A 26228-nucleotide genomic window follows, 5' to 3' on the forward strand; every position below is an offset into this window, starting at 1 on the left:
AACCTTTTGTCCAGACTGGTGAGTAAAGAGCTGCTGTTTTTATATAATATAAGACATATGATGAGTGAAATAATCATCAACACCATGACTCAGTGTTTCCACCTTGAATTGCAGTGAACCAATGACAGTCTCATAAACACAGATTCAGGGTTTCATATGTCACAAACCTAAGGAACCAATCCTGTCAGCTGGTGGGGACGGGGGGCGGGGCTAAATACACCTGAAACCTTGTCAGCGCAGAGAGAGAGAGAGTTAGCATTAGCACAACTGCTAACACTATGCCAGCCACCGCCAGTTACAAGCTAACAAACAACATAAACCAATAAAAGATGCTAACAGTTCTGATACATCTGCTAGTCTCTGGTTCTGGTCTCAACAGAATCCTCCTCTGAGTCTGGGTCTGACTGAGGCTCAAACATGTGGCTGAGTCTCTCTGATGTTTCTTCCTCTAACCATCTTTATACTCTCTGCTCTTTCACCTGTCCACCTGGAGCCAGCAGGTGGTGGGCGGGGCTCAAGACCTGATTCAGGTTTCTCAATGAGGAAGTAAGAGTAAACCCAATTTTTGTTTTGTTTTTTCACTTTTTATGTGTGAAAACCAAAATATGAATCTGAGCAGATGGTTTTTACAGAGTTTAAAACATGTCAGGAGAAACTTTTATGGCTTTTATGAGCCCCTAACTTTTCATCTAGCGCCCCCTGCAGGTCAAAATCTTAAAGAAACTGTGTGATCCTAATATGCTGTACAACAAGAAACGGTATCTCCTTAAAACAGAGTTAGATATGTTGTATTAAATGAATCCACCAACAGCATTTTCAGGTGCATAACATGTGACCACAGCGTCCTGAGTTGGAATTCGACTGTCAACAACTGTCAAATCTCATGTCCCTTGAATTATTTCCCATCGTTCTCTGTCAACCAACCAATAAATGCACATGACAACGCTGATAGGATGTGATCGATGCAGCAAGTGGCGCTTGCCAACTTGAATTCACTGACATCTGAGCTCCAGTTCCCACAGACAAGAGTGAGGGTTAAGGATGAAGTGTTTATCTGTCTTTATTTTCCCCTGTGGGGGGGAATCCACTGAACATATTCTCCATGCAAAATGTTGCATAAAACTACTTTCCATGTGGTGGCAAAGCATGAAGTCTCCTCTCTGACCCTGTTTTCATTCCATCAACTTTTTGCTCCATGTTGTGATGCGGCAAGCAATCCTCAGTGGAGTGTAAAGACAAAGACCACGTTTCACACACAGCGGAGAGGATGCTGACCCAACCTGGTTATTCCTGGGGACGGAGCACAATTGCTGGCATTGGAACAGGAAACAAGCTCCATTGTGTAAATGGCAGGACCGAGGTTTGTTTGCTCTCATCAGGAAAGTTGGTACAGTATGTGCACAGAGTACACAGTGTTAAGGATGCATTCAGACGCAACTGAAGGTTTAAGGCGTCGGAGACACAAGACGACAGATATTATTATGCTATAGCCTGTCAGTCTATATCCGCTTCTTTCCACAAATGTTGTAATATGATTTAAAGTTTCCCAAACCATCAAATCAAAAGGCAGAGCCTCAGAGAAAAGTGCTCCTTCTCCTCTCAAGCTATATAAGGCCGCCTCAGACAAACTGTGGGGCTTTTAAGATCATGTTAATACCAGATTACCGGTAGATTACTCTGTGAAGGAACTGTTACCACTTTGTACCAGAGTTTTAAAACCCTGTCTCTGAGCTTTTTAAGCGACTGTGCAGTGTTTGGATCTCTGCAGTACCTGAAACAACGGGTGGGTAATAATACATAATATGAGCCTGAGGGTAGGCAGCAAAGAAGGGAGAGGGGGTGCAGAGGCATGGATGCAAATGCAAAGCCAAAGTTTTGAAGGACCCTGAATAATAACCTTCACTCTGAAGTTATTGTGGTTTAGTTTCTAGTGTCTGTCTCTATCTGTGAACCTAAATGAAATGAAACTGTGCTCGGTGCACGGCGGATGACACAAGAGTCAGTCAGGGAATACTGCAGGGAATGAGGACAGAAAGCCGAGTTCACTGGGGCTCAGATAAGGCCTGCACTCAGGTTATGTTAGCAGCTAGTTCAGCCAAAAGGCTCTTTGGTAATTAAATCCCTTAAAAACACCTAAAAACAAATCATTCTACCAGTTAGACCAGCGATATGAAAGCCTGAACACAGAAATCAAAGCAGGCATTCTCTGGGGCTATACGGCCACATCGTGAACAAAAAGCCATATGTTGAGAATGCCATTCACCACCCCACACAGTGCACCATCACCTATAACTGGTCAAAGTCATGTGTTTACTTGTGTGTTTTATGTGTTATTTTGCTGCTGTGATGTCACTGTGATGTGACAGGTATGAGCGGATTTTTTAAATACAGATAAACCCGCTGATAAAAGCTGATTGGCCCCTTTTCCACTGCCAGTCGAGTTTGTCTTTCTGGAGCGATGTCAACACAAATACTTATCACAGAGCACACATACAGACACAGTGGAGAAAGAAGGAGCTGTTAGCAAACTGGTAAAACAGATCTGTCCTGAAGTATCAGCGCCTCCGTGTGAGAAGTGATCGGTGATTGTGTTTTTTTTTTTTTACTTATTTCTGGGTTGCTGCTTCACTCTTTCATCTCCATGCGCTGTGTAGCCATGGTGTTTCTGGTTTAACAGCACCGTGCTGGACAGGTGACAGGTGTGTTTACAGAGTTTGTGCAGTCATTTGACCCGGGTGTGAATGCCGATTGTTCCCTTTTCCATTGCCAACAAAAGGCAGATGTTAGCGGGTCGTAGTGGGTTTTTTGCCAAGTGGTGAAGGAGCTTAAATTACATTTTGTTTAGTTGTGATAGAGAGTCGTGATATAAATAATTTAAACCTACAGAAACAACATGTCCGATTTCAATAGATCGCCGCCTCTACAGAGAATAATTTGAATCCCCAAACGTGAGGAATCACAGAAAAGTGTTTCAGAAACCAAGTGGCTACAGGATGCGCAGTTTATCATCTACTTATGTTCACGATGAGCTGCATGGACCACACATGCTGATGAAACATGTGTGAGCCCATCCATGTGCGCAGACACCCAGTGCAGTACAAACAGAACAGCATGTGTGTTTCTATCTGCGCCTTGAGCCAGCAGCTTGTTTCAGGTCTGTGAGGAAGCACACTCCATCGTAATGATGATGGGGTGTGATGCCTGCCGTCGCTTTAATATGGTAGGCATTTGTGAAATACAGCAATTTATAGTTTAAATTTACTCACTTTTATTCAATTCAACTTCTGACCTTAACTTCATTTGCAACACATCAAGAAATAATGAAAATATAATTCTTATCTGGAGCCACAGTATTGTCAAAAACAAAGTCGGGGGAAACTGAATAATGTGGAATTTGTAATGAATAAAGAATAAAAATAAAAAAAAGTCAGCCTCCGGGGCGTGTTTTCTCATTATAATTCCTTCACACAATCAGACGTGAATGACCACTATGAGGAAATGTACTCATTTCACTGTAGCACAAAACAGTTTTTAGATACTTGTTTCACTGCAGAAAAATTCACACTCAGAGTGCTTCACATCAAGCAGCAGATACAGGGACTGTGTGTCCCTGTCACAGTGGATGAGAATAAAAAGTGATGTGATGAAATGAAAAGAGGCTTCTGACCATAAAAGAGCAGCAGCAGCAGAGAGAGAGAGAGTGGCAGCGGTACGGCTCATCAAACAGAAAAGCAAGATTCCGCTAAACAACAGGCATGTAGTTAATAATTCAGCGCGCATAAGAGTCCGTTTGAGAGACGGTTTTCTAATATTCATGTGACATGATAGCCAAGACAGGAACTCTTGCTCTCACTGGGCACAGTGTTATTCATACTGTGAGGCACTAAAGTATTTTGTAATTCATAGTCTTGGTTTTAGGCCAAGTGAGGACATATCTAGACCAACCCGGACCTTCAGTAGCAAACTCAATAATTCAAGAAGATTTGTTCTAAAAGTCTAAACTGATGTTGGTCTAATACTCAGAGATAATCCAGTCGATGGTTGTGAATTCCCCCCAAAAACGACTCTCACACATAGTCAGGAATCTCGACCTTCAGCAGAGAGCTGCAGTTTTATCTATTCATTCAATCATGAGTAATAACTTTCTTTGTTACCTACTGTATCTGTAATCGCTGCGAATGAAAGAGTGAGCAAGTGAGCAACAATCTTTAAAATCACTCTGAGCTATTTTCTTTCTGAAGAGACTTTGTGCAGGTTGAGTCCCAAGTTGTCAAAGGTAAAAAGTGAAAAAATAAAACCAACCTTAGAAGAAAACATGGAGAACTTCAGGGTCAATAATACGTTTAGCCTGGCTGCTTGCGAATACTTTCACTTCAAACCAGCTGTGAAGGGGAAGGTGGTGTGTGCCTCAACCGACCTTACATGGCAGCTGGACAAAGTCACATCTTGTTCCCCTAAGCTGTGACTTTTGATTTCACTTTGTATTTGATACTTTATCATTTAGCTTAATGTGTAAATACTGATAAGTTATATGAGTCCACCTTCATGGATCACAGTCTCCGAAGGTTAAAGCTGATGACATAATCCATTCAGACTGTATGATATGTTTGTGAGTCTCTATGACATGGTAAAAAAAAAATATGACAACAGTGTCATGTGCACAGATACAGGTGTGTGTGTGAGTGTCACTTCATGAAAACACAGGTAGCCTCAGGCGAGGAACACACTGGATGTGAGTCATGTGCACCGTGGCCGTGGAACGTCTTGGTTACCATTGTGGCAGGTTAGAGTGGACACAGGTGTCACACCTCGCCGCTGCGTCACATGATGTAGACATTCGGTGTCTCACCTATGTTTGCGTCCCGTCGATGTCATATTGACACACAGCGACTCATGCAACGCAGGAAGTGTATTCCCAGCGTTACTGGCCTGGAAATAAAATGCTGATAAACCCACATGTACTGCAGCTCTGTCAGCTTTCCTGCCCTAACACACAGTGTGACTAAACCTGATAAATACTTGAAAACCATAGTATGTAAGAAAAATAAAAGGTTTCTTACAGTTAGCTGTGTCTCTCAGCAGGGGGTGGAGAAGGCTTCTCGGTGATCCATGGTGTAGATCCAGCCTAGGAAATTGAAATCAACCTGAACGACTGACTGGATGAATGAATGGAGCGCCACAAAACAACATTCTGCTAGAATTTCACTCTAGTGTCTAAAACCAGTTCCTCTTAACCAAACTACCTCCTGACCACTGTCTTACACACAACAGTAGTTCTGCATGCATATACTAAAAAGATGGACAGTTATAACGGCTATATCTCTGTTACACTTTATTGCTAAAGCTTAGCAGGTATATCTATGTAAGACCAAACAAGATGACAGTCCCTGGTTGATAGTCAAGGAGTAATCCCCCCACTACAGCTACACCTGTCCTTCAACCATCTCCTCATGCGAAACATCATTAATCCCTGACTGCTGTAATTAGGAATGGGCTAATCACCTTCTGTCCCCATCAGCAGCCTGAGCATCTGGCCTGTTGATAAAAAGCTCCAGGACTGCGAAGCCTCGGCCCACGGCCTGCTGGGAGCCGTCTGGCCTGGGTGACAACGCCACCAGCTCCAGGACCACCACCGTGCTGGGCAACCGCAGAGACGTATGGAAGTACAGGACCTAAGGAAGCATAAACATGGCATGAAGAAAGACGACAAGACCTTGTGAGAGTCCCTGCAGAGAATTGAAGAGAGTAATGATTTTAACTTGTAGTTGAATCAAATGGTAAATTGTGGTATTGGCGGGTAAAAACAATCATTTAAAGCAAATTAACAAGTTAGCGATTAACCTAAAAGCTGAACTAGATCTACTTTAACTATCTGCCCACTAGTAATGACCAGTTACTCGTTCAATAATGCTAGTCTTGTTCCAAAGCTTTTTGTAAATATATTACAACCATAAGTAATATTATGGGGACACACACTTTTTATGAACTCCTGTGGTCAATCTCCATATTGGAAGTCTCTATAAGGAATAAGCGAAACATCCAGGGTTCACAGGAACACCTGACTGGTGAGGACATTCAAGGAGGTACAGTATGTCCCCCTGTTGAGGAGACTCTTTGGGATTACAAACGGGGTCTGACCTCGCTATTTTCACACAAGTTCACAGGAAGACAGTCGAGCCTTTCGGGAAGCCTGTCTGTAGTCCGTGCCAGGTAGGTGCCATTGTTTCCAGCCGCTGATCTACCATTTAAATTGGAAATAATAGCCTACCTACAGCAGAGCCACACTGATTTACATGCACAAAGGCCTGAATATGTTAAAGAGACCCACAAATTCTCTGTGATCCAGCACAATAAAGCCTGTTATTTCTCAAAACAATAAAGAAGAACATGACGGTGTCGACAGGAAAAAAAATGACTTAAGTAGACATGAGCTACCTTGAAATACAGAGCCAATTTCTCCCAGCCCACTGTGCCATGGCCTGTTCGTCTTTAGACCCAGCTATCAGCCACAACAGAGCCATATATTCAAATTCAAAACCTCAGAGGCATTCCCATTTCGGCAACATCAGTCTTTTATCTCCGGGCACGGTGAGTTTAAATTACTACTTTTCCAAATACAAACACTGCTGAATACAAATGGAAAACCTGGGAGGCAAAGATAGTCGTCTAGCCATGGTTTGATTTAGCTATTTGTCTGCTCGCTTGTTTTCATATGTCCGTTGGACTTTGCCTCACTGACAAGGACATCGGGGTTCACAAAAACATCGTGGCTCACAAACTTGTGTGTGTGTTAGGATGCAAGTGTCCTGCTGGAAGTGATTCAGCATCAACGCCTTTCTGTTCATGGCTCTGTCGACATGGGATGAGTAACAGTGTCTGGGAACCGAGGCTCTGAATTTCTGGGGGAAAATTTTCATCACTGAGCTTTCAATGGAAACTTTTGATGAAATTCATCCGTCCTAATCCGACATGTGGCTCATTTCTCAATGAAGGTAATGCACAGTTTTTCAGGTACTGAGCATTTACTCTATGTTTGCTGAGCTGGAGTTCACACAGATAGTCTTGCAGAACCAAACACTGGCTGAGCTGATAGAGTAAAAATATCCTGCATGTCATTCAGTATTCATGGGCTGAAAACTTTACTCTCAATTGGTTTATTTATTTATTTCCCTCCAACCTTAACTCCCAAATCAAAGCCTCATCTTTGAATGAACTTCTCTTGAACCTATCCCAAGCCATATAAATGAGCTTAGGAGTGTTCGTGGTGGTGGGGGGTGGGGGGTGGGGTCTATATTTTCTGTCATGTTCACCCAAATTTCGTCCCCCTGTAATAATGTAGAATTTGCATTGTGGTCAAAGATGTAGTCCCTCGTCTCGGAGCAATCAAAACGTGGACATTGTTCATGATAGATTTCCAATTCAAAGGAAGAATTCCTTTTTCATCTGCCTCGCTGCTTTGATACACCTCCAAATTGATTCAAGTCCAATCTCCTGCAAAAAAATAAAAATAAATAAATAAATAACACAGTCCCTGTGGACCAAATATCTCCTTTCCTCGATTTGCAATAATTCAGATTTACAGAAGGACGTACTCGATGCTGAAGAGAACAGCCACGACTGGTTTTGAATATTTTGAGACAGACGAGCTGAAATGTGGATAAAATACTGTCAAGTGTTCTGAATAAATATTTTTTTTTACCTGCACTCACCACTGATAAAGACCTGATTTGTACAATTTTTCCACGCTTTTTTCATATCTTTCTCCGTCCTGATTCCCTGTGTTGTTTAGATCCTGTTTCGGAGCATGATGGTGCTTCACAGGTATTGACAAAGTTGGGTGTCATAGTCAACTTACTGCACCAAACATCTTCAGGCTGCACTCAGTACTTAGTAAAACTGCTTAGTCCTTTTATGCACCCTGGGCATGGAATGAGCTTTACCTTAGCAGCACTTCCCTCTTTGAATACTTAAAGATCTTTTACCAACTGCCCTAAAGGAAACATGTTGCTGTTTTACATAATCCTTCACTTATATCCTCTCTACTTTTACCGTTTCCCTTATCTTGCTTTTATGTATTGTATGTGTTTCAATGTGAAGTTGTTGTTTTTTTATATGAAACTATTTGTCCTGCAAAGATTCCCTGGACCTTCCTGACAAAATAAATGATAAATAAATAAAATAAATAACTGGAATTACCGCCGCGTAGTTCTATCCTTCTTGTATGTGTAGTCACTTTATTATATTATCAATTCTAAAGATGCAATATAATAAATATATCAAATATGTAGCTGTACAAACCAATGGACATGCTTTGCCTTTTTCCAGAGAAAATCAAGTAAATATGTCCTATAGGCTAAAAAAATCTGTGACTCACACAACCCCAAGTACAAGGCAGTGTTGCAGATTCTTTAAAGATCAACTGGTAATGCACATTTGTAAAAGAGTTCTTGATCCTCAATGCATTCTCTCTGATTGAATAAAAACACTGAATGAACCCTGATGACAGCGTCATACACAGGAGCTGTGGGGGAATCCTCTGCAGCAGCACCTACTGTGTCAGATTCGGTTACATTCAGTTTTTAGTTTCATTTTGAAAATGTGAATCAAAACACAAGGAAGAAATAAAGTTGTAAACTTTTAATATCACACCGTGTCCTCCGTTTACTCGTCTTCAATGCGTATCGTTGTGGGGGGTAGTGGTAATACTGCAAATAAGGAACGAATGCACTGAAGTGTTTTGTACTAGTAGGAAATGAGGCACAGACATCAGTCGAGTTTTGGATATTTTTACATAACTAACTTTTTATATGCAAATGTCTGAGTTAATCAAGAAATTATGATTTGCATTTGCATTTAAATTCGCCTCAGTTTGTCTGAGCAAAGCTTCAGACTTGTACCATTACAACAGCAACACAACTTAACGTTAAGGCGATGTCATGAGAGCTCGCTCCTTCCCGAACGTCACCGGAGCAGCGGGAGACATCATTGAGAAAACAGCCTCATTGGAAGCATATGTCGGACTTAATGAGAGGTTATACTCCACAGCGACTGTCAACAAAGCAGTAATTGATTCTCCCCTCCACAGTTTGAGTAAAGAGGGACGAGCAGCGACGGGGTGACATTAAAACATCATCAGTAGCTTCACGTCACGGTCACCATCAACAACCAGCATGTCTGCAGCTTGTGGGGATTCTGCTAAGACCCCTGTGAGGGTAACAGAGAACCAAATAAAAGAAAACAGGAAGAGGCCTGGGCGTTATTTGAGACTTTGAGTTACAATTAAAGAAGATGACCAAAACGGCTTTTCATCACTTGAGAAATATTGCCAAAGTACAACCGTTTTTATTCCATAAAGATGCTGAAAAACGTATTCATGCTTTTCTTTCAAATGGTCTTTTTATTGGTCTTCCAAAGCAGTCAATTCAGTTCATTCAGAACTGTGTTGCTGGACTTTTAACCAAAATAAGGAAGAGAGATCATATTATCCCGGTTTTAGCTTCACTTCACTGACTCCCAGTATCTTTTAGAATAGATTGTAAGGTCCTTTTTACATGTTTTTAAAGCTCTTAACGGTTTGCGATAGGCCAACATCGCAGATTCTCTGTCGTTCTATAATCCTTCATGAGTTCTCAGATCCTTTACTGCCAGGCTTTTAAATACACACAGTTTTACACACAAGAAAACTGGCAGTGCAGCTTTTTTTTTAAACTCTGCTCCAAAACTATGGAAAACTTTTTGTTTGTTTTTATTTTCTTTTACATATTTCATCATCTCCTGTCCCTCTATTGTCTATTTTCATTGTCCTTCTTAAATGAAAATATTGTACAATTTGTTTTTTTATTGTAAAGCTGTTGAGCTGCATCTCTACATCTTCTCTCACGGAGTATTAAGGCCACATTGAGGTAAAAAGAAATCCTAAATTTCGAGAAAAAAGTCATAATATTGCAGGAATAAAGTTGTAATTTTACAAACGTTAAAATAAATGAGGAACGTGGAGCATCATGTGAAGTTCTATTTTAGCAGAGGTTTCTCAAATAAGGAGATACTTAATCTTTTGGCTCATCATCATCATCATCATCATCATCATCAGGACATTGAAAAGATTGCGAAGAGTATTCTAATGTTGGACAGACAAACAGCAGCTGTCGCAATTTTGCGACTTTATTCTTGTAATGTTAAGACTTCTTTTCTTCAAATATTATGATTTTAGTCTCAAAATTTCAAAATTTCTTTTTTTTTCCTGATTGTGGCTCTAATGCTCAATCGTACTAAACTGTGCCACATTTTGTGACAAGATGATTATTGAACAAAAACTGTACTCCAGTTTCAACAAAAGATTGTGCAATGAATTCATGGCGGTTGGTGCTAAACATGCAATTATTATTCTCATAGTGTGTAAAAGCCGAAGCTAATTCTTCCTGCCCCCTCGAGGTGGACATTCAAATGCTCGACTTGTGGGCAACTGGGCAAGCACTGACGGAGGAATCACAGGCATCTCACAAAACAAAGAGGCTGCAAATGAGCATTGGTTTTGCATAGAGAGGTCCGAAGCAACAGGAGTGTAATTGACAGGGCCCTGTTGTTCGGCCCCTGGAGGTTTCCCAACAAAAAAGAAAACAGGGCATTTCCATTTAGCCGACGCTCTGGCTGGGAGGCTGGAAGCACTATAGTCGGCTACCTGGGACTTAGATAATAGACCTGCTCCCCATGTCTGCATGCCTGTCTTAGTTATTCACATTGTACATGTAGCTAAGATGAGTAAACGCACATCAATACACCATCAGGCTTTAATGCATTATATAAGTGCACCTATACTGTAACTCTGAGCTGCTACTGTGTAACTGCTCTTTGTTGCCTGAGCTCGTGAAGTCATATGAAGCTAAGCGATGCACTCGGGAAGATTCTTGGCTGTAATGCTCTGAAACTAGTTTTGGCAGCAGAGCCAACGCCTTAAGGTGGAGGAGAGAGAGAGAGAGAGGGAGAGAGGGAGAGAGAGAGAGAGAGAGGAAGAGGAAGCAAGAGATACAGTAAGTCATTTGACAGGCACGGAACCAGGGGGTATCAGCATCACAGATCCTCTCGCTGTGAAATCCTATGACTGTCACCAGCACAGGAGAGATGAGAGATGATAGAGAGGCAGAGAAAATGACGGTATGCATGTGTGTGACAGTTGAATCAAATGGACTTACAACGAGCGGTCATCATAGGATCAAATAAATATCTGGACCCGACGTGAAACTGACCCAAAAAGAGACCTGATCCAAAAAGACCCCAGGACAGTCAGATGCAGTCTAAATGAGACTGGCAGAATAGTCTAAATATAATTTGGACCAAGCCCAGCCTCAGTCCTAGCTTGACCTCAGGTGATAAGTGTGAATGGGATCAACACGGCTACAGTCAACAAACCAAAGTAACAGCTTTTAAATCCTAGATTTCTTTGAACAGTATAAATTGTAGGGACACACTGCCTGCATTGCGTGTGCATTGCGTGTGCGTTGTGTGCGTGGCGGCTGCCGTCACTGACCTGCTACGGAGAAGCACACATGTGTTCACACCAGCTGCGTCTCTGCTGCGTTACTGCAGATCTACCTCTCTACATAGAGTTTACACGTTACTGGAATGTTGGATTTCTCTTCAATATAAATTCATTTCTGATTTACTTTTGACAGAAAACGCCACTAAAACATCACTGTCTCCACATGCAGCTGCTAAAATGGTTAAGAAAATATATCTATATTATTTCATGTCTGTATCATATTCAGATTCAGACTAGACATAAAAACTATAGTGGAGGTGTGAGTTTTCTGTGATGTTGCTGGTATGAAGTTTGGTTTTTTCCTGTACATCTTTGCCACAAGACGCGTCACATGTGAAAACACTGCGAGAGGCAAATTTTCTAGATGAAGCGACGCAGCCGTGTGGCGTGAGACACACAAGTCACATAGTTAGTGTGTCCGCTCTCACCCATTAACATGGGCATCCAAATGAAAACTAAGACGTTCCACAGCCACCACGCACACGCCACACAGACAGTGTGTTCCTGGCCTAATAACTGCTCTTAACAACTGCTAACCGCTTCTGTTTCAATTCAAATTTACATCGACAGGACACATGTATGTCAGCCACCAAAATGACTAATGACAAAATGGCCATTTGTCTGATTTATCAAGTTACTGTGGTCCCTGGTTGGGTCTTAGTTACTAGGGAACGATTGGACCTGTGAAGAAATACACTTTGGCTTCCTCATCTATTGTTTAAATACCTCCACAGTCAGAATGTCATGATCCATTATTCATACCATTTTATTGTATCTAAGGCACAAAGTGTCTCATTCACTATTATGTCTGCAGAACCTGCCAACACTTTTATTTTTTAATGAGTAGCTGATAAATTTGGATTCTTTTAGAAATGATCGGGGCATCCTTCAACTTACCATAACACACACCTGAACCTCTACATACTATAACACACACCTGAGCCTCTGTATGCTGTACAAGTGAGTCCATTCAGCTGGATCAAAGATGTAACAGTGGAGGAGGCAGCCACTGAAACTCGAGCATGACAACTGAAAAAAAGGGGAAGCGGTGTAATGGAGCTGATTGAGAAGTTGAAGGCAGTAAAAGGTGTTCTTTCCCATCACCTGTGTGACTGGTGAAGGAACGAGTCCTGGGCAGCATTAAAAGAGGCAGTGCATGCTGTGTCCCCCGAGGTGTGCAATGTGGCTGGAGTTAAAAGAAAAGAAAAGTGGTTTAATATCAAAGTTTATGTCGTAAGGACAAAACAGAGAAGAAAAAAGAGAGAGAGAACAGGTGGAGGACAGGGAAGAGCTGATCTATCAGCCAAAGATGAGAGGACAGCAGCAATTACTGGAGAAACAGCCCAATTATGTGGAATCCCTCCAAGGAATGAGGGTGACAGTGATGCGATTTCTATCCGGCAAGGACTTTCACAGAGCAGTAATTGTCATTTTACAGAAACCTCCATCTGAGACCATTTTAGACTACAGACATTTTTAAACATCTAGTGAAACTACTCAGAAATGACCAACCTGTAATTTTCATTGTAGATGAGGACACCTGGCCTGCATGTAAACAACTGAACCTCAACCCCTTCCTGGTACCAACCGAAGTGTCTCCACAGCACCAAGGACTGAGAAAAGCTTACTTCAAATTAAACCAAATTGTCAGATAATACCTCAACTGGGTATTAGTACTGGGTGTTATTGTAAACCTCGAGAAAACATCACAGTAACCAATGGAGAAAGTTTGTAGATGGAAGAGTCCAACATAAAAATCACATACAGTTGTCTCTGCTGATTACATTCAGTGACCGCTTGGTCATATCAATCACATCAGCCCTTTGTAATTAAGCAGCAATTAAAAATGCTCACTGTTAAAAAAGGTGTGAAAGAAAGAGGTTGTCGTAATATAATTCTTGATAAATTTCAAAATCCGTCCAAAATTTAATCTGCTAACATAGAAAAGTAAAATATATTTATTCAGCAAGAAAGTGCATGAAACTTTTTCACTCACATCGTATTTCTCTTCTTTTTATATTTGCCCTCTGTAATACAAAAATAAATTAAAATTAAATTAAAATAAATACTCCACTACACACTTGTGCATGAACATTTTTAGCTCTGACTGAATAAAGTTAAGTCTATTTGCTTGTATGCAACACTAGAAATTAAAAGCAGTCACTGTTAGAAAGGTGTGAAAGAACGGGGTTATTGTCATATTATTCTTAATAGATTTCAAAATCCTGCCAAAATTGAGTCTGTTAACATAGAAAAGTGAAATATATTTGTTGGACAAGAGAGTGCATCAAACTTTTTCTAGAGTTTTTTTTTTTTATTTGCCCTTTCTAATTCAAAAATAAACACTCCAAAAATCATTTTATTACACCTATAAATCATATTCTCCAGACGTAATGTTTGTTTGGTATAACATCAACAAAAAAAATGTGCATCCCTAATTTTCAGCGCTGACTCTGACTGAATTAAGTCATTAGTCGATCTTGCTACTCTGGCTCTACGTCCACTATCTTGCAGCTCTAGATCTATGACTAGTATTGTGGCTGACCCTCTTGCTACATGCAGCAGCATCAATGACACATCAGTGCCGCACAGTACCAGTTGTGTCAATGTCAAACTAATCAGCAATATTTAAAACAAATCAAGGTCAAGCAGGAAATCATTTGTCCTTTGAGTTTTTGATCAGTGGACATACTGTGGGGCAAAACAAAAATCAGGAAAAAGTGAGCCACCACTCACTTCAATTGTTTGATTGGTGACGGAGATTGGACTGTCGGGTATATATAAATCCAAATGCTACTTGTCTGAAAACAACTGTCATCACCTGAAAGAAACAAGCTCAAACTCTTTATCTCTAAATACAAAATACGGACATTGACAAAGATGGATCCAAACTGACTTGGAGATAACAGATGAAAACTGACTGAGGTGCTGAGAGCAGAGGGGTTAGTGACTACTGAGTCGTATGTGTCCTGACCGGTTCGGTTCTGTGCCTCTGGGTCACAGCCGAGGCCGGTCTGATGCAGATGAGAAATTAGAAAGATGAAAGAACGACGCAGTAACTCTGACATTTTCCTTCAATGACAGGTCAAATCTACTGTCAGCATCAGCACCGACTCCACCTTCCATAATACATGTGTGCACCTAATGGCAACCTCCAGATCAGCGTAACCTTTTCCCCAGAGTCTCCATCCCATGTTTTCAGCTTCAGTGCCTCTGGTATTTTTTGCCTGGTCCCCGACTCCCACAACAAAAACCAAGAGAGATTCTGCATTCTACAACATCCCCCCAGCTTTTCCAGCGACACATCTCCGCACTCGCTGGGTAAAGTCTTAAGTTTGTCACCCAGGTTCTGGTCTCCTGACATTTTGTAAATCCTGTCTGAAATGCCTCACAGACAAACTGCGGGCGCTGACTGTGAATGGTAGAGATGCATCACAATACGGGAGGAATGCAGGAAATATACGATGAAAGGACTGGAGGAACACTGCCAGACTTCAGATTCAAAAAGGTAAAGTTGGAATTGACACGTCAAAGACTGGAACAACAAAGTACAAAACAGACAGAAATTTTTTTTTTTTTCTCCACCCTTTGTCAGTGTCTCTCTACCCAACACAGGCAGTGCAGACCCCAGGGAGAGCTGATAGCAGAATTACAGGGACAGTCTCACTGTCTGTCTGTGTGTGTGTGTGTGTGTGTGTGTGTGTGTGTGTGTGTGTAGGGAAAAGAGGGTGTGATGGAAAGAGGAATGAGATATGGAGGAATGGAGGAAGTCAAGTAAGAATTGAGTCAATACACAACGCACACTGCAGAAATAAGTCACACACACACACACATCTAACAGCTCCTCAAGCTCTCATCTCCCCCTACTGTCACCTCAGCAGTAGCTCTTGTGGCCCTTGAATTCCCTCAAACTCACACACACACACACACACACACACACACACACACACACACACACACACCACACACACACACACACACACACACACACACACACACACACACACACACACACACACACACACACACACACACACACACACACACACACACACACACACACCTACAGAACATAGCTGTGTATTACGAGGTGTACCACTCCAGTGTGTAAAGCTGTTAAGCAGCAGCTGCTCCACTAGATGTTTGGTCCCCTTGGAGCTAAAATATTGATCAGTTCTCAGGCAAGTCTGCACCGGTACCCCCCTCCCCTCCCCATCCCTACCATCCCCATGTATAATTGAAGTGTATCTCTTAGTGTGGCATGCCAGCTGGGAGAAGGCATTAGGCACCAAGGTAAGCTGAAGGCCTGTCTGTGCTGCCATAGCGGCTCCTTTGTCCATCAATCATGAGGCTTTTCACACAGGCAGGTTTCATGGACCCGCTACATTTACTGTAGGAAGTGTCGTGCCTTGTAAAAAGAAAATAGAGAATGTAAGACAGAACATAACAAGACTCAATATAAGGACATGTTTTACTGCTGGCCATTTATCTGAGGACGCAGCAGCTCCAGGGAGAGGATGCAGGACTCCTCTGGGCCAGAGAGTTTTAATGCACGGCATGATTTAATATGTTAAAGGATAGGTTGGTGCTTTATTATTTCCAAACTATCTTATTAGGCCATTTGTGAATACTTTGACTTCCTTACACTGTCTGTGGCACTGAGCTACAAGCCCATTTATAAATCATTAAAAACAGATAGAAATGTGTTTTTTATTAAGGTTGCGTCCTAAAACAGCTTTTAGCAAACACTGAACAAACAGAAGGAATACATGGATTAATCTGGTAGAGTATTCACAGCAGGAGAAAGCAGGTGTATGTGGGACTGAAATACAGCAGCCATGTTCAAGGTAATGAAGGAACATGTGATGCATGTGATGAAGTGTTTCACCTTGTTAACGTCCATATGATGTTTTTATATAATACAGACATACAATGATGAAATAATCATCAGCACCATGACTCAGTGTTTCCACCTTGAACTGCAGTGAACCAATGACAGTCTCATAAACACAGATTCAGAGTTTCATACGTCACAAACCTAAGGAACCAATCCTGTCAACCTGTGGGGGCAGGGGGGCGGGGCTAAATACACCTGAAACCTTGTCAGTACAGAGAGAGAGAGTTAGCATCAGCACAACCGCTAACACTGTGACAGCCACTGCCAGTTGCAAACTAACAAACAACATAAACGAATAAAAGATGCTAACTGTGCTAACGGTTCTGACCCGTCTGCTAGCCTCTGGTTCTGGACTCCTCACATGAGTCTGGGTCTGACTGAAGCTCAAACATGTGGCTGAGTCTCTCTGATGTTTCCTTCTCTCACCATCTTGATGCTCTCTGCTCTTTCACCTGTCCACCTGGAGCCAGCAGGTGGTGGGTGGGGCTCAAGACCAGATTTCTCAACCAGGAAGTAAAAGGAGATGAGCTTCAGACCCAGTTTTTATGTGAGAAAACATGTTTAACTAAATATGAATCACAGCAGAGGATTTTGTCTGGAGTAATATTAATAGTTCTTGGACAACAATGGCGGCCTGTGGTAACAAGCTATACACTGACACAATACTTGTTTGGAGAACATTCATTGTGAATAGTCAGAAAAAAGTAGATTATTATATTTCCCACTGTATCCAGTCCAACACTGATAACAAAACTAGTTTTCCAATTTCCATTTACCACAGTTGTGGTTATGTTTAAAATTTCCTGTAAACATGCACTGAAAAATAAGAAATGAATGACAAATAGCATAAATACACTGGACAGATTCACAAGCAAAACACAAATGAAATGTCCTGAGGAAATGCTGAAAGAAGCTGCATGTTGAATAGAGTGGAAGCTTCCAAACACTGACTATCCCTATCTACACAACCAATCGTACGAGTATGAAAAACACAATAACACCAAACCAAATGCAGCTGTGTATGATACACAGTGTGAGCCCCATCACAAACCTGACAGCCGCGGAGCAGAAATGTGCATCCTGATTTATATTAACATCACCTGCTGTTTCACACATTGCTCATGAGCGATTGCTTTAATTTTGATAGTTTACACACAGACATAATTACAGGCTTGCAGCAAACATTTCCAAAACCTGGTATGACGCCTAAAACATTTCACTGAGCACACACACAAACAGGCAATGCAGACTGCTTTCAATAATCTCTGTGGTGTCCTGCATGTGTACGTGTTTATGCTGTGCCACTAACATGACAGTCTAATACCTATGAACAGGCCTGATCCGATGTTTTATCAAATCTCCCCAGGTTAGGCATCGACAGCAACAGGCTGAAGAGCCCACGGGCTACAAAAGTAAAGTCATACGTGTGAAATAAAAGGTGATAATTGCACCATTAGAGCAAACACCGCCCACACAGTTACACATTCATTTAGTTAGTCCTATTAAAAGGTTTGTTTAATTAAATAATAATGTCCTGCCATATTCTTTAAAACAGCCTGTTTAAAGTAGTGTGTCACGTTGTTTTCTACATCATTTTGATTCAGTACATTTTTAGCCGTGTTAGCGGTGTAGCTCCTGGGGTCGGTCCACCACTGTGGTCCAGTCTGAAATATACGTCCCCTAACTTTTTCTTCAGTGCCACTATGAGGTTCACATATGCAGTTTTAAGTAAAATATCTTGACAGCCATGAAATTTGGTACAGACACTCATGTCCCCCTCAGGGTGAACTGTCATCACTTTGGTGATCCACTCGTTTATCATCTGGCAATATTGTCAGGTGACAGTTTCAATTTGTCCAATACTTTGGTTTTTGACCAAATACCTACAAAGGTAATGACATTCCTATCAGCTGCAGCGTCAGTTTAGTGGTTAGCAAATATTGGCATGCTAACACAATGCAATGAGATCGTGAACATGACAAAAAAAATACCTGCTAAACTTTAGCATGTTAGCATTGTCATTCTGAGCATGTTCATGAAAGCTTTAGACTCTGAAGGTTATACATTTGTGCATGGCGCAAAACACAGTGGTGCACCAGTGGACTGGTATTTTCCTGCCACATAGTGAGGTCACATGTGCACCCGTCCACAGAAATACCAAACTGGGACGCCGCAGTGGTTCACCTGGTAACGTGCATAACACGAAGGCTCAGTCCATACCGCAGTGGCCCAGGTTTGAATCTGGCTCGAGCCCTTTTGCTGCCTGTCATCCCCTCCCTCTCACTGCAGCAACTGTCACATCTCTACTCCGTATCTTTCACAGCTTGGATTGTTTGTCAAATTGCAGTTTCCGAGGTCAAGAGCAGCCATCTCCACACCCTCACAGCTGTTTTCAGTGACCTGACTAATCGCACCTCTGCTCAGGTTGACGCTGGGCAGAGATTTGCTGGAAAGGATGTGATGTCACTGATCTGCACGACCAATAAGATGTACAATTAAACAATTAAAAGTGTGAATCGACCTGCAACTGTAAGCTATTGCCTACATGTAGTCATCTGCTAATGACACGTTGCGTGGTTCTGTTTACATTCTGTGGACTGTTGTCAGAGCGAACTGTGTGGGCTAAGAAAAAAAAAGCAAACGCTAAGCATGCATAATAGTTGTTACACAAAGAGTAACTGTTAATTATTGTGAGTACATGTCCCTCTTTTATTTACTAAATTATGGACAAGGATTTATTAAAGGACTATAGTATATAAACAGTAGTACAGATACCAATAACTGAAAAATCCTAACAATATCTTTCCTTAGTTGACAGTGAGGAGGCAGCACTAACAGCCTCTAGGTGTGGGATTGTCTGTTAGTATAATCTTCCAACTTATTTTGACATGGTGCTTTAAGGTCAGTTTCAACCCTACGGTGTCGTATTGTAATTTTTAGATTAAATTGTTTATGTTTTCTTTTTTTTTTTCACAAATCGCAAAGTTTTGTTTCGTTTTTTTTTCCGGAATTTTGAATTTTGCAGAGGCGTCTTTTTGTTTGTATATCCACAGATTTTCAATACAAAGCGGATATCTGTTTATAAATGCATCAATCAGGTTCAAAGGTTTATGAAAAAACTACTTGACATACAGCCGCCAATAGAGCGACTCTGACAGTTACCATTCAAGATCGACATCAAGCTTGGGTGTCAATAATCAGAGAAGCAGCAGCAGCAACTAAAAACCAGCTGAACTGAAGGTTACAGGTTTAATCAGTTTGCTCTCTACATCACAAATGTTTGCAACAGGGGGGGGAACAAAATGTATTTTCTAATTGCTTATTCTTTCCTCGTGGAGTGAAATAAAGAGTTGACATGAGAGATAGGTAATTTCACCTTTTCCCTAAACACTGGAGAAAAGGGCAGAGCTTCCTCCTATGTGACAGCTGAATGGACACGCTTGAATGGATGTGAATCGTGTGCAATCATACGTGGTAGACTGCAAAACACTGTGTATGGCACACAGCAACACAACACAACAAATATACCAGACTCCAAAAAGAGAAGTTTTCCTTCAGCTGAGCCAGCCTTTCTGGAGTACGTGTCTCCTTTAGAGAGTGAGCCGGAAAAAAAAAATGGGATGGGGGGTGGAGGCTTTCACAGGAGCTTCATTACAGCATTGACAGCTTAAATTTGGCAACCTATTCTGCACTTTAAGGAGAGATTGTGCTTTACAGGACGAATGCAATTCATTACTCGGAGCACAAGTTTGAACCGTGTGGGATTCTTCACTTTGAAACCAGCGTTTCTTCAGAGAACAACTGTTCAAGAAACAAAAGCAGAGGAATTACACGACTGATGTTCAAATGTTTTCCCATCGGTGAAGCACCGTCTTCTTCTGCTTTTCACTGCTTTGAAGTCATGTTATAAGGCTGTGTGTGTGTGTGTGTGTGTGTGTGTGTGTGTGTTTGTGTGTGTGGTGAGAGGTATTGTTTTCTATCATAGTGTGGGGACCTTAGACATTATAGGTCCTTTAATTCAGGGTTAGGGTTTAAAGGTTAAAGGTGAGGTGTTGACATGTGATTAAAGGTTAGGAGAAGGAGAGGAAAAATAAACTATTCAGGTGTGTTTGTTGCTTCCACTTTGTTCTACCTACGTCACTCCAGTTAGCATTCGGAGACCTACAAAAACAGAGGTTGCACGGACAGGAACAAAACTTGGCCTTTTCTCCGAAGCCCAGCTGTCGGCCCAATAATGTTGCACATATGAGACGAAACCACTGGCTCCCTGTGAAGGCAGTGAGTTCAAATGGAGTGATCATAGTGAGAGACAATGCAGAGAGATGCACATTTCCCTCTTGATTCCTCCAGTCTCTCAACCAACACCCCCACCCCCCCGCTCCGCCTCCTCCTCCCTCCTCCATCTGCAGCACAACATTGCCCTCTGCTGCCCACAGCTTTCACTACATGAGGCTGAGTGCAGCAGAGAGGGGTTTACACTGTAGGAAATATCTTACCAACTGTCAAACAATCTGAGTCATGATGTGAGGAAAACTGGCGACTGGTGAGAAAGTGCAGTGTGTAGTCTGGGGGGTTTCAGACATAAAGAGCTTTGTACCAGGATATGAAAACATTTACATTAGTCAACAGGCAAACAGAGGTATACACTAAAGCCTATGGCGTGACAAAATGGCCTTGTTTTACCACAGTATGAGAAACCAATCAAAGGGAATGTACAATATAAATTTGTGTTTGTGCATCCGAGCAAACAGGTGACTAAAGGCCGAAATTTTCAGTGTGAATTAGTTACTGTTGGTCTTATACTTCCTACTTCCTGTATTTGTACACACATAAAAGCAGCTTTTCAGAAAATTTGAAAACCACTGGAGCGTTTGACAAACACATCAAACTGCCCTCAAAAGTGTGCAAAATAAAAGCTTAGAAAAAGTCAGGCTTGACAACTCATAAACAACTCCTGAAGTGTCAGACACACACACACACACACACGAACACACACACACAAAAACATAACAACAGATGTCGTCGTCATTGTCAAGACATCTTGCCTCTCTCTGCCAGGAGAGGAAGGAAACGCTGAGACTAAACAAGAAAACAGATTTAGTAAGAGCTCTCTCCTTCTCTCTTTAATCACTGCTCATCTTTGCTTTTCACCAGATATTAAAACCAATCCATCATGGCTGAGTGAGGGTGGGGCGGTTGGGGCCTTGCAATTTTCCTTGCATTCCTGTATCTGAGGAGAGGATACCCCCTCTGACATTATTTGGATATCAAACAGCAATTTGCCACTCATAAACAGCAGCATAAATGCGAGTGCATCGGGCCAAATCCAATAAAAAAGCTGGTGCAGCTCTTGCGGCACGACACAGAGAGGGCCAGGCCCACTTTATCATCCTGATAGGATATGATGTGGTTTATATTATTACCCTGGACGGATAATGGGATTTGGATGCTTATTGGGATACCAAGTGGGTTTGAATACAGGCTACGACTATAATAGTGGATCAAAGTGAGGCCGTACACTGCGCGAGATTGTTCGATCAAAAGAACATCAAGCGGAGGAAAGGGGAGAAAACAGATGGTGACAGAACTGGAAATCAGAATGTGCCATAGCTGTGACTCATTGGTATCGCTGTAAAAAAAATAAAAAAAATAAAAAAATAAATAAAAGACTTACGCAACACTCTGCATTTAACAGCCAGCTACAGCTCGCGGTATTCTTTCCATTAAAAAAGGACTTTCTCAAAAAAACAGCTCACACTGTAAGCAGCTCAGCCATCTTCCACACTGGAGGCTGCAGGACTCTGACACCATCATAAACCGGTGGGTGAGCGGCCTCCAACCGGGACGTACAGACACCGTCAGACGTTTGATTTAGAGAGAACACAGACATCCAGCTGCTCCCCACATATCTGTTCAAAACTAACAGAACGACTCGGAGGGGATGGTAAACATGTCACCGGGTGACAAATTTTCAAGCGATAAGACTACTTTGGGGTATGTTTTGTAGTTCGCAACTGATGACCCGTTTATAAGTAAACTCCTCTAGCAGACACTGCACAGAGAGCACATCTGTCAACTGCAGGATCGATGTTAAAGCCGTGTGATAGCAGGAATGCCTCCTGAAGTGTTGATGCCAAAACCCTGCCGCCAGTGGAGCTGCCTTTCTGTTTGTCTCCTTTTGATCCTGACCTCTGGCTTTTGATTATCATAGAAGGAGGTAAGATAAGAGAGGCTGAATGAAAGATGGCTGCCAAATGAAGTGAATTTATGCATATGAACAAAAGGGCAGTAAAAGCCCTTGTTTGTTCCCTCATTTTTCCTCCTTTCTAGGAAAAACATCCATATCTAACTCCACGTCTTCTTGCCCGTGTTCTGTGTTTCTTGAGGACAATAAGGGCTCACTGAACGGTTTATATATATTAAGGATGTAACGGTACATGTATTTGTGCCACGCCCTTCGGTACAGGATGTCCAGTTTGGTTCGCACTGTGATCCAAATTAATATAATCAAACTTTAACCATGAACGTTTTGTGTTCCGATGGTCAGGATGCGACACGTTAGTCAATAAAGTCAGTTGTTAGCAGATATGCAGCAATATCATTAATACCTAAATGACTTAGGTATGTTTCTTTTAAGAAATGTGTTTCTATGTGCATTTCTTTATGTTCAAGAAACAGCAAGTTATCCATTTCAAATTATACCCAGGTTGCCACTTGGTTACAAGTTTACAATTACACTTTATCTTTACAAGTTAAATTCATCATAAATTAAAAGAAATATGATGTTTTTTTTATCATATATGTTAAAGAATTTAATTTCTATAGTCACTGTATAAAGTACAGAAGAATGCAAAATAAAATATGGACTTTATCAATGCATTTGACTTTTAGAATAAATAATTAAAACCTCTTTACTATTGACAAGATGTTTCTGCTCTTGCAGGTCTAACTCTGGTCTTACTTTTAGTTTTTGAGTACATCTTTCTCACCACTGGTATCAACCTGATTTTGTATACTAAAATATAATAGATTAAATCAATAATTTAACAGCTAAAAAATGGGTTTAGACTTCAAATAGGACGCAAATAGATACAGTTCATTAAAGTGTCACACATTTGCACGAGCCACGGCAAAAACATGAGTTTTTAAAATACTAGTCAGGTGCCATAGGTTTTGCCTGGTTAGATCTCATCTCCACACACCTGACTAGAAAAACTCTGGACTGCACAGTGACATGTCAAAAGCCGTTTGAAGCCTTCAACTTCAACTTTACTTTACTACTACTGTACAGGAGCTGGAGCAGGATGGACACAGAGACCAGAGGCTGCCTCGCTAAACAAAGAAATCATTTTCAAGTTGAATGGATACCATGAAGATAATCTTATTTGTGGCATATTTCAATATCAGTGTTGTATATTTTGTCTTTTGTATCTCAAGTCCCTCGTCGCAACGACATTTTCAGATTTCCCAGAAGTAATAGGAAATTTCATCATCAAAGCTCATCTTTCAAAGAGTACATCACCTAGTTTGACATCAAAAAATTGTGTCTTTGTTCCGTTTGTCTAATGATGATTACAGAGGAGAAAAGACCCAAAGAACAATGGTTGGAAAAAAATGGAAAAAAGTGGTAAAGTGAGACTGAAGACTTCTGCGAAACTCAGGCCAACTTCACCCACACCGACTCACATGGTTAAGTAAAGTACATTACTATTCAAATCCAGAGAAAAACAACCAGTAAGTCTTTACTGCTGTTTGTTCAGAGCAGCTCAACCACAGCAGACATATTACCACTTGCAAAAGAGGGTGTTAAATTACAATAAATACTACAGCAAGTATATGTAATTGCACCGAATCTACCTCCAAACCATAAAGGACTGGTGTTCTGAGGGTTGGAAGTTGCCTGTTTATCATTATAATGTAGCCGACAAACACTGTTTGCTGCAACACAATCCCGAGCAGCGGTCTAATAAAGACAATAACCCGGAGCTAAACGTGAGGAGATGAGGAAACAGAACTAAAATTATCACCACGTCACAGGAGGAGCTGCACTTCAGGCTCACAACAAGCAGTTGAATTCAGAGTGATTTCTGTGACAGCAGAGAAGCGACTTTCTACAAAGATGTATTTACAGCTGCAACTAACATATACTAATTTGTCTGTCGCTATTTTTAATTGATTTAAGGCTGTAAAATGTCAAACTAATTATGAACAATGCCTTTCACAAGTTAGTCCGATCTGATGTCTTCAAACAGTTAAGTTTGGCTGATCAACAGTGCAAAATCAAAAGCTCATTTTAAATGATATGAAATTGAAAAAAAAAAAAACTGCAAATGTTTAGGAGTTTTACTGGATAAGAGACTTAAAATGATTAAAACAGTTATCTAAATAGTTATAAATCGATTATCCTGTCAATTGAAACATTATTTTAACCCACTAACTGATTCATCAGATGTATTATTAAGTAATAGTAACTAAAACACAGAGTAAAGCTCAAGCATAAATACAGTGATTTCTGCTGAGACTGACCAAAGTGAGATACTGAGAATTCACTAAAACTTCAGTCTTGTAAAATGAACAAATTATAACATTTTGGCTGGCAGGCCTGGCCGTCTGCCTCAGTGTGCTGCTGTGTAATTGGTTGTAGTTACACCAAATAATCCAATTCAAATTCACTGGGCTGCCCATAGTTTTTGTGCAACTGTCACTGACACTGTGAATAGCTGTTAATGCTAATGTTGGCGATATAGCAATAGCAAAAACTTACATGTAGCTCCTTTAAAGGAGGCAGAAATATTACAGCTATGGAGACCATTAGATGTTGAATTCTTGTACCCCGTACGAGCTGGTTGGTGGAAAATCAATCAGGTTTTCTCGAGCATGTCTGCTCAGTGGGAGAGTGGAAACTGAGGAGGTTGAGATTGAATAGAAAAATACAACAGTCTCCAAAAATTACAGAAATGCAAAGCTGAGCACGACAGCTCCAAGGACACTGACTTTCAAAAACACCACTTTACCTGTTCAGTTACAAATGGACACATCGTCAACTATCACTGCAGAAATCACATTCATGCTGCTGTGCTGAAGATTTTTAGCACCAGGCTGAGAAGGTTTAAAACTCAGAGAGGGTACAGCTGATTAATTTATCATGGTTGGTGACCTCATGTATTTCTAGTATATAACTCCATCCAGCTTCAAAATGAGTGGTGGTTTAATTAGCTTAAGTAAGTGAAAACGACTGTGTGACTGTGCATGGCCTTTACAAAATCTCTTTTTTACTATTAGTTACTCACTATGAGGAATGGGGTCAGAGTATAGACACAGTTTTCGGGAATAACGGCGGCACACAAACCACAACTTCTTTGATATGTTGTCTGGTTATTTTATCCATCAAAGGTGTCTATATTAACTTTCCAGAAAATGTAGTATAAGTATAAAGTCACTAACCTAAATCTGATCAAAGCACACCAACAGAGTCCTGATGAAGGAGATAAGACGAGTTTGTGACTGTTAAACTTGAAATAAATAGTGTTGCTTACTGGACCATGACTATTTAATGGTGTAGAAAAATACTTAAGTTTTTCAGGGGCAGGTTCCCTGTGTGATGCAGAATCATTTGATTATATTAACCTCTTAACCCCGTAAAACTGACTGAACATTGGTCATTATTAACTGATCTGCAGTTCACTGTGTCTGTAATTGATTCAGATTTGCACTGTATCCACGCTTTTCTACTGAAGAATCTTCTGTCACAACTCCATAAGTTGTTGCTTCGCATAAAAATATGATGTTATTCAA

General features: G+C 41.1%; 1 protein-coding gene across 1 annotated transcript in view; it reads right to left on the reverse strand.

The window, feature by feature from the left end:
* nphp4 (nephronophthisis 4) overlaps positions 1-26228 on the reverse strand; it is a 163856-nt gene that overhangs the window by 136031 nt on the left and 1597 nt on the right. The window contains 2 exon segments of the mRNA XM_056385157.1: positions 5061-5125; positions 5503-5672. Of these exon segments, the coding sequence (XP_056241132.1) occupies positions 5061-5125; positions 5503-5672 (235 nt within the window).

The sequence above is a fragment of the Seriola aureovittata genome, chromosome 9 (assembly GCF_021018895.1).
Source record: "Seriola aureovittata isolate HTS-2021-v1 ecotype China chromosome 9, ASM2101889v1, whole genome shotgun sequence".
Taxonomy (NCBI): Eukaryota; Metazoa; Chordata; class Actinopteri; order Carangiformes; family Carangidae; genus Seriola; species Seriola aureovittata.